Source organism: Trachurus japonicus, chromosome 21, assembly GCF_045865225.1.
Source record: "Trachurus japonicus isolate A0001 chromosome 21, Traja_1.0".
Classification (NCBI taxonomy): Eukaryota; Metazoa; Chordata; class Actinopteri; order Carangiformes; family Carangidae; genus Trachurus; species Trachurus japonicus.
This window is the reverse complement of record NC_140927.1, coordinates 36080491-36090459: the sequence shown is the minus strand read 5'-3', so window position 1 is coordinate 36090459 and position 9969 is coordinate 36080491. Positions and strand designations below refer to the sequence as shown.

The window sequence follows — 9969 nt, the reverse complement described above, 5'->3', positions numbered from 1 at the left end:
ATTAGTTTATCATTGATTTGTTTTTGTTTGACAGAGCCCTCTTAATTTTGTTCTCCTCTCCCCTCCTAGAGCTGAAGGCCGACGGTGGTGGTGGTGGTGATCCCCTTGTGTGTGTTCAAGATTTATTTTGTGTGCACATCACGTTTTTGCTGTGTGAGTGGGGTGCTCTCCTTTTCTTTTGGACTTCACCTTCCCCCTTTTGACCCCTCCTCCGGACGGTAAGCCTCAGCCTGTAATCCCCTTCTCCTGGGCCTCCTGTTTATTAATTTCATTTTTTTTGCAAACCTTGTCATTTTAAATAAAATTTTGTATGTGATCATTGAACTCCGTCTCCTACCCTCCCTGAGTGAACGAACCTGAGTGTCCTTTGATAGGTTATAGTTAACCATAGTACGGGTCCTTGGGCCCTAACCCAAGGTGGCGTTGTTGACAAATTTAGTATATTACATAGTATAAGTAACCCTCGTATTGCCACAGTTGATCAACAACAAGATTATCTGAAGCTCTGCATGTTTGTTGTCATGATGTTGTCTAATGTGCTTTAAACATAATTTAACAGTATAACAGGCAGTCTGCAAATATTATAGTTGCTGATCAGGCAGGATACTTAATCTGTGCTCATCTGTAGCTCAGAGTTCATTTCTGAAAACATAGAAATGTGAACTTTTAAGTACTTTAATTACCTGAAAAGTGACTGCCGGCTGCTTCAAAGACTTCTCCTCCCAGTATAGTGTTTCCACTGGAACTCTTCCCTGATCCAGTCTTCCCTACAAGAACCAGTCTGAATACTGAGAGAGAGCGAGAGATGAGCTGCAATGGTGAAGCCAAGTACAATTATAGCCAGGGGCAATTTTAGGCAAAATTAGGCAATTTGAAAGTTAAAGTTCCAAAGCTGTAGCACACACATATGGTTGATCTGTTATGGGACAATGACAAGGAGCATGAGCAAGCAAAACTGTAAAATTCGAAGATGCAGGACAACATTCGGTCAATCATCCCTTTCAGTGCTGGGTACACACCTATGGAATTCTTTACCACCAGATATCAAATCCCAAACAGAATTAAAGATGTTTAGTGCTAAAGCTAAACATTGGCTTAAGCAGCAGCAGAAATGTGAACATTAACTTCTCTCAAGTCACTGTCAATACAGCATTCTACTAATGTTTAATGTATTTAATTTGTGCAATTTCTTAATGTAAATTTTGTAGCTGTGTTTATTTATTCATGATAACTATTCACTGTATTATTCACTGTATTTGTATTATTGCACTTATTGTATTCAGTATCTTTTATCCTTCTTTAGCCTGACCAGGGACAAAGACTGCAAATTAGCTGAAGCTAGACGTCTTGTATGCATCGCATTTTTCATTCTTTGTGGCAATGTTGTATGTATCGTCCCTGCAAAATAAACATTAAAATAAAATAAATAAATGAAATTATGAAGTTTTGAAATTTAAATGCATGTTGTAATGCCACCATCAGGACTATTGACTTGTGTTTCCAGTTGAGGACTTCTGGCATTTTGATATGTCATCATCATCACTCTTACTGGGGCTTGAACCGACAACCTCTGACACCAAGAACCAGCCCCTAACTCAGTGAGCTAATTATCTGGAAGTGAGACCTGGTGTGTGTCTTCTCAAATAGACTCAGGGAGTCAGTGTCCGGGCAGCTGTTGTCAAGGCAGACTTCAAAAATGGGTAAAATGTCAGAAATTCTATTATCTAAACAAAAATTTGACGATACATAAATTCTATCTAGACAGCATGGAAATGTTGGTGATTTGTTTTTAATGATAAGTGTTTTGCTGCACAAGAGAAAATGTGATGTTTAAAAATGCCACTCTTACATTGACTGCAGTTGTTCCCATGAGAGCAGAATTCAAAATGTTCTGGAAAATTCAGTTTTTGAGTTAAAATTCTGATATTTACCAAACTTAATCAACCATGACTCCAAAATATTCTCAATTTTTTTCAGGAAGATTGAAAATGTATTCAGCAGGAACTGGATGATATATGTTTACAGTAGTGTTTATGTTTTGTGGAGGACGGTCTGGAGATGCTCTGTAGCAAGTTTGGTGTCAATTAAGCAAAAATTGTGGGAGGAGATACATTTTAAAAGTTTTACAGTTATTGAAAATAACAGAGTGATGGACTTCATAATTTGTAATGAGTTGAAGTAGACAAAAGTTTCAGCAGTATTGGGGCGACAGGTTGGTGAAAGTTTCAAAACTATAGCATGTACCGTTTTTGGTAGGAATTTTGGTAACACTTTACAATAAGGGTCCCTCAATAAATATTAGTTAGTACATTATTAAGCATTAATTAACTGTTTACAGATATATTAACAATCATTATTATGTATTACTTAGGATTAGGAAACACATTAATTAGTGTAGCCTATTAGTAAGCAGTTAATTAATGTTTACTACTCAAAGTTAGTTAATACATTTAAAAGTTGAATAATGTAATTAGTTATCATTGTGTATGCATTGCTCAGCATTAATTAACACATTAGTTTATATATAAATGCTTAATAATGTACTAACTAATGTTAATTAAGGGACCCTTATTGTAAAGTGTTACCGGAATTTTTAAAGTTTCTTAATTTAATGGATTATTGTGCCGCCATGTCCCTGGAATTGGGTAAGTCTGGCATGGGGCCAGACATTTCTGTAAAGTTGTTTTCACTGATTATGGGAAGTAGGATTTCCTTGGAAGAAGAAGAATGAAGAAGAAGCTGCATCATTTTTGTTTTGACACTTGGACTGATAAAGTTTCCAGACCTGTAGGAGGATGATCCATACTGTCTCTTCTATGTCTTGGTCCTGTTCAAAGAGAGAAATAATTAAAGGCATGAGAAGCACTAATAACAGTGATGATCTGACTGTGACCAGTGTGTGCTATGAGCAGATAGAGGAGCACCGACCAAAACCTACAAAGACCTTTAAAACTATAAACACGTCACCAGCAACATGACACATTACAGTCTGAAAGGCCTCAGTGAACTCACTCCCCTTAGTTTAATATTTCATCCTTCAGCAGAAGCCACTGGTTTTTATCACTTCTACTCTTGGTCTGTTTGTTTCTGCCAAAATAAAACTAGTGTTGCACATTTACTAATGGTTTAAAACTAATGATAAAGATGTTGGAGAGAAAAATGTTCAAAATAAGTGTGACGAGGTCTCTTCCATGTGAGAAAATACATGTGTTTTTTCCCCCCCATAGCAAAATAAAAATGTAAGTGGTCTAATACTAGCTGGATTAAAGTGGTGCTGGTTCTATAAAGTCAGGAAAGACCACGTCCTGTTGGTAGATATCTTTACCTTATACAGTGTAAAGCTGGAGAAACTACAAAGTCACAAAGCTCTTTGTTCTGAAATGTATTCCTGTTGGTTTTTGTTGTTGTTGCTGCTGTTGTTGTTTTTTCAAAAAGTTGAATACCCTAATTTTTACCAGATAGTGAGTTTAAACAAGAACGCCTCTGGTTTAAATCTAAACATTGATGAAAAATAATCAGCATTATGATTTTTGCCATTATTGAGCTTCTACCTCAGGTATGTCCACTGATTTTGTATCTGTTATTTATACCAATGTCATCTTATTCAAACATCAAACAGAAGTTTAACACAACAATTTATTGACAAAGACCCTCTGAATTTCTCAGGGACATTCAAATCACTATCTATGGTGCCCCGGGACTCACCACACTGAAAACCAGTCCATCAGATGGACACACAGACAAAATGTCAACTTTTTTTTATGGAACTCAGATAGGCCTATTAGCTACAGAGGCAGCAACAGTGGCGCCACCCAGACAACTTTGTGACCTCCAAAAATGAAAAATCCTTACTTAATGTTTGTTTTCTGGAAGCTAAAAGATGTATAGCCTGTTCATGGAAAAGGGATAAACCTTGTACTACTTCGCAATGGTTAAAAGGGATGTCTTTCTACTTGGCTTTGGAAAAGATAAGCTACATCACGAAAAATAAGCTTGACAAGTTTTGGAAAATCTGGAAGGTTTTCTGTAATTTTCTTGAGAAAAATGATATTGAAGTAGATGGCTGGAATGATGAGCTGAACTGAAGATTTATCTATCTTTTCATTTTATCTTGATTTAGCATACTCATTTAGACCTTTACATTATCTCTGAGTGTGTATATATGTATATACATACATGTACTTATTTAATATTTACTTATGTTTATTTATTTATCTTTCTACTAACATGATTTTAACATATGGAATGATATAGTGTCCTTTTTTTTCAGTTTATTTATATATTAATTTTATTTTCATCACTATTGCTATTATCATTTTTGTTGTTTCCTTGTATGTGCCTTCTTGTTTGATGTTGTTCGCTGATTGTAAAGCAAAAATGTGCAATAAACATATGTTTAAAAAAAAAAAAAAAAAACAGTGGCGCCACCTGCTGTTGGAAACACTGGTTTGAAAGTTAAAGTACCGAGTAGAAAATAAAGTAAATGAACAAACAGGACCTGAACGCGTCAGTAACCCTACCCTAACAACTAACACCCAAACCAGTAACTGGTCGCACCATACAGTCACCTTAAGGTGATTAAAGTTAGACTGATATTTAACATTAAATCTAACTTCGACGTCACGAAGCCGAAGTGACACAGGACGTTTGTGTAAACTTACCGAGGACTGATGTGGCCGCCATTACCGTCCTGCAGCGTCTTTTTTTTTTTTTTTTTTTTTTTAACAACTTTATTTACAACAAGAGTATACACAGGACTGAATACAGTTAGATGAAATAAGTGTATACAACATTAATACACAACCAAACAATCATATATACGCCAGGGGATGACAGCAAGACAGAAAAAAACATAAACTTAAATAAATATTTTGTAAAGCTTACAAAGATCATACGTTTTAACAGCTTTTTTATTCTCACAATCACAGAGGGAGGAGATATATTGACCAACATATGCAGACAGTTCCAAGAAGTTTGGCTTCTTACCAGAAAATTTTGACTTATGTATATACAATTTGGATCATATAAAACTGAGAATTTAGTTTTTTATCATATTCAGTAGCCAAACAAAACATTTTTCCAGCATAAATTAAACTGGGGATAAATATGATCTCCTGCAGCGTCTTTCTCCAGCCCTATCCGACAAACGGGACGGATAGGGCTGGCCGACTTCCGGTATGAACCTTCAAAATAAATGTAGACCAGTCACAGAATTATTTCAGTCAGACAGAGAGACAGTGTCTCATCATGTTTGTGTTCTTCAGTGTTACAGTGGTCCCGTCCTGTCACAGCTGAAGGACGTTATGAGTCTGGACCAGTTATAGTGTAAAATGTGTCAAATGTATGGACAATTTTACACAAATATTAAATATTAGAATAATAAACAGGGTGGGGAAACAAGTCTGATGAAGAGCACCAACACTTCTCTTTATTCTTTATATGTGATAAGTCTTTCTCTCAGTCTCACACTCAGACTCTGTTGCAGGCTAAAGTCATGTGACACACCAGGGCTTTTGTTTTGAAAGTCGCCGTCTTCCTTTGCGTCTATTACCGGTACCTTTACACTCTATATGACAGAGGAAACATAACGGAAAAGACGACCAGAGACTGACCGTCGTTGCTCCGTCTTCGTGAGTTCAGCTGTGTTTTAACCTGACTACACAGGTGACACCGCCACCTTAGAGAGTAGACCTAGACTAGACCGTTTTTCTTTCACTCCGAGAAGGTGTTTGGTTTCTTAGTAACAGGTTTTCATGGAGTCTTTGACACAGCTGTTTCTTTAACTATTTGGATAATGTTACTAGAGCACTGGACGGAGGTGGGACCAGTTTGCAAGTTTAAGCAAATCTCAAGTCGAGTCCCAAGTCAAGACTGACAAGTCTCAAGTCCAAAGTCCTACAGTTTGAGTTTCCAGTCCTTTCAAGTCCTTTTAACAAAAGAGTAATAATATTTACATGGATCATGTTTGCTTTAAAGGGATAGTTCAACATTTTGTCAAATTGGTCCATTGCCATTAACCCATAGCAGTAGGTTCGTCACCTTTAATTGTCGGTGCAAGCTATTTTTAGAACGGCGGAGCAGAGTTGCAAGATGAGGGAAACCAAGAAATCCCACAAGCCTCCGTAGTAGGCTAGTTGTAGAAAATAGCTTACACTGACAAATAAAGGTAACCAACCTACTGCTATGACTATAGCGATTATGGCAACGGGCCAATTTTCCAAAATGTTGAACTATCCCTTTTTAAATCTGTATTTATTTATCAAAACTTTGTTTTGCAAGAACATTCTCCAAACACATTTGAAAAAAACAAGTGCAAATGTAATGTGTAATGTGTCGCAGCATATGTCTATTTATTTACTTTCTTTCATTTGTAATGATTATGGCTTACATTAAACAAAGACCTAAAATTCAGTATCTCAAAAAAAATTGAATGTTGCAAAAGACCAATTTAATATTTTTAATATGGAGATGAGTATGTGCTCTCAATACTTGGTTGGGGCTATTTGACTTGAACTACGTCTTTTCAAGTCAAAAGGCTCAAGTCCAAGTGAAGTCACAAGTTATTGATGTTCAAGTCCAAGTCGAGTTGCAAGTCTCTTTATATTTTGTCGAGTCGAGTCTAAAGTCATCAAATTCATGACTCGAGTCTGACTTTTCTGAAATTTTAGGGGCAATCTTATGGTGGTTATTTGCTGCCATAAATCAAGAGCATATTAATACATTTTATTTATTTGATTTGAGAGCATTATTTTTTGATTTCACGTTCAGATTTTGTGATATTGTTTGTCAAAACTCTGCTCTCGCATTCAAATTTGTCCTGCTCGTGCTCAAACTGTGTGCTCGCACTCGGTTATAGCTGCTTGCGCAGATTTCCAAGATCGAGCTCTTCTTCTTGCGCTGAGGAAAGTTCTGCTCGCGGATTTTCTGTCAACTGTCAACCAATAGAAGGCCGGCTACTGTTGACCAATCAGATTATCCCTGCTTCTTTGTGGGTGCGTTCGCTGTACTTCAAGGAGCGTCGCATACGGGTGGGCACTCTTTCTACCGGGTTTATCTACTTCTGCCCTCCAGGCTGTTAAATGTGGTGGTTCCCTTTATGTTTTCACAACTTTTGGAATAAAATATCAGTTAATCAATACACGAGCGCCCGTGCTTTTCATTACAATAGCTACATAAACATAAAGTAGTAGCTAGTAGCCTAGTAGCTAGTAGTAGGATGCCGCGAGGGGTGCCTTAGTTTTCTTTCAATATGGTCTGTTTATGGTCTGTTTGTGAAACTAGGCCTACTTAAAGCAGAAGTAAGTGATATATTTGTGTTAATCTAAGTCTTAAATAGTTGTATCTTCCGACAGCAATCACTTCTATAGAGTGTTTGGTCTGAAACACGGGTCTGTCAGTCACTCTGCTCTGCTCTGAACCGAGGAGAAAACATTTCTCGTATCCTACAGTTTTTATCCAATGAGGAGAGAGAACGGCATGCAGGGCTGTGTGTGCAGCCAAGGGACGCCGTGAATGTGGCGACGTAGGGACGAGGACTGTTATGGTGCGTTCAAGGCAACCCGTAACTCGTGTTTTTCCGACCTGTGAAGTGGTACCAGTTCGATCTGGTACGAGTTCACGGGTCAGAAGTTACGAGTGGCCGTTATAGTGACTTTCACCGGTAAAACAGGTCGGAGAAACACGAGTGGGTTGCCTGGAACGCTACAAAGTCGTAAGTCGTGACTTGAAGCTGTAATTTACGGTTTCAAAAGCCTGCCTGGAACGCAGCATTAGCCAAAACCACCGGATCGCTTACTTCTGCTTTAAGACGCCATCATATTTATGAAATTCAAAAACAGAATAACGTGAAAATTAAGTTTTGGACTTTTTTATTGTTTTGTTATTATGATAAGTGGAGACTTCGGGGGGATTCTGGGAGACATGCGGAGGCACAGACGACTGGAGCTCTGGCCACGGTCCACAGCGGCCGGCTCCCCGGAGCCACACTCTCCACACCCCCGCTTGCGTCCGCTGTGGAGCGCGCTGGACCCCCCGTCCCTCCCCGGACACAAGGGGGGGATGTGGAGAGTGTGGCTCCGGGGAGCCGGCCGCTGTGGACCGTGGTCCATGCCATCCCTCCACCAGAGTTCCCCGGGTCACGCTGCTGCTCCGCCCCGCTGAGCAGGCAGCTCACAGCACACAAGCACACAGTTTGAGCACGAGCAGAGCAAATTTGAATGCGAGAGCAGAGTTTTAACAGACAATATCACAAAATCTGAACGTGAAATCAAAAAATAATGCTCTCAAATCAACATAATATGCTCTTGATTTATGGCAGCAAATAACCACCATACAATCTAACCTCCATCTAAACACCATCAGCTGAGCCAGAGCTCAGCGTATGTGAGCGCTCTGTTTTATAACGGCAAGAAGAAGAAAAAAAACATGTCATCGATCGTCTTCTCAAGAGGCTCACGATGCTGATTGGTGCAGCCTCGTCACAGACATTCAATAGAGCATAATCTTATCATTTAACAGTTATTAATCGTTAAACGAGCACCCACTTCCGTTTGAGAACTTTAATGTCTGCTGTGCGTTTTTGCGTGAATTGCGTAATCAACGTAATTGACAACAGCTCAACGGTATGTTGTACGTGTACATTGAGTCACCTGGCAAGGGACAATATAACTTTTACTATCGATACAATGAATTAAACTTAATTTCATAATAATTTCAGTAGGCTGCCTGACACTTAATAGATGAATGAATGCAAGCAGGGGCGGGCTGGCCATAGGGAGGTTCAGGAGGATTCTTGAACAGCCCGTGGTCGAGACGTTTTTAACCCCATAAAATACAGCCACCATTGACCGCAGCATCCTGCCCTTGTAGCCGCAGGTAGCACAGAGTGGAACTCTGTCTACACAGCTTGTGTTTTTGGATGTGTTCAGGGCACACAGAAGATTCAAGGTAGCCCATCAGCAATGTTACACCATATAATCTGCCTTATCAACCCTCTGAGGTTGGTGCTATCATTGACAGGGGTATTGTTTTACTCTTTAGTGCCTATCTCCAGAAAGCCAAATGATAGCAACATGACAGAGTCCACTGGTGAGTCTGTAGCTCCCCCAGAAGGGATGTAGTCCTGCCTCAAACATCTGTGTCCAATAGGAGACTCCTGCCCCATCACAGGATAGACCAAAGTCCTACAGGAGACCCGTGCGCCTTCACACGATGTGGCGAAGAGTATTTATTTACATCCAGATCGTTGCTTTGATGACGTGTATGATCGCAATTATTGGAAAACCAGCCGTAAATGCAATAAATAATGAATAGATCACCATTTACGCATTTTACGTAAGCTAAGGCCAAGAAATGTGCCTCGTATGGAAGGAGAAAGTTTGTTCACTGCAGCAAACAAGACAAAAAAGCCTTTGCACCAAATGGAAATGTCAGGCCTGTGATGTGGCTCTCTGCCTCATTGCAGACACACACTGTTTTCATGCCAGTCCGGTGGGGCATTTTTGTATGTAATGTAAATAATATATTTTGTATCATAGTTAGAGCCCTTATATTCTTTCCCCCCTAATCCACAAGACCTCAAATAACAGTTATAATGTCTAAAAATAAGTGTATAACAGTTTTCTGTGTGTATCCAACAAATATATGTACAATTTACTTTCTGTTTCTTATCATATAGCTTTTTCTACATTCATTTGACACGACTACAGAATGAATATTCTGAAAACCCAGGTTGTCCTGAAAAGAAGAATGTAAATGACTTGATTGTGTATAACAGGGCTGAGGGTTTACAAGCATTACTGTAATACACAAGGAGACCAGGTGAGAGAAGAAAATGCCATAGATTCTGAAGGGTTAAAAATAAAATCCATACTATCTGACCAGAAAAACACACTAATTTCTTAGAAAATTGTTGTAACTACAAATGTTTTGGTTTTCAGAAGTGTATTTGTTTGGTAAATAAAATAAAAT

At 38.8% G+C, this 9969-nt stretch overlaps 1 protein-coding gene across 1 annotated transcript in view; it reads right to left on the bottom strand.

The window, feature by feature from the left end:
* Positions 1-4693, bottom strand: part of LOC146965730 (GTPase IMAP family member 7-like) — a 12431-nt gene extending 7738 nt beyond the window's left edge. The window contains exons 1-3 of the mRNA XM_085764758.1: positions 4662-4693; positions 2786-2827; positions 684-788 (exon numbers count right to left, since the gene is read on the bottom strand). Coding sequence (XP_085620884.1) covers positions 684-788; positions 2786-2827; positions 4662-4683 — 169 coding nt within the window. The 5' untranslated portion in view covers positions 4684-4693. The remainder of the gene's footprint in view (positions 1-683; positions 789-2785; positions 2828-4661) is intronic.
* Positions 4694-9969: the final 5276 nt, after the last annotated feature.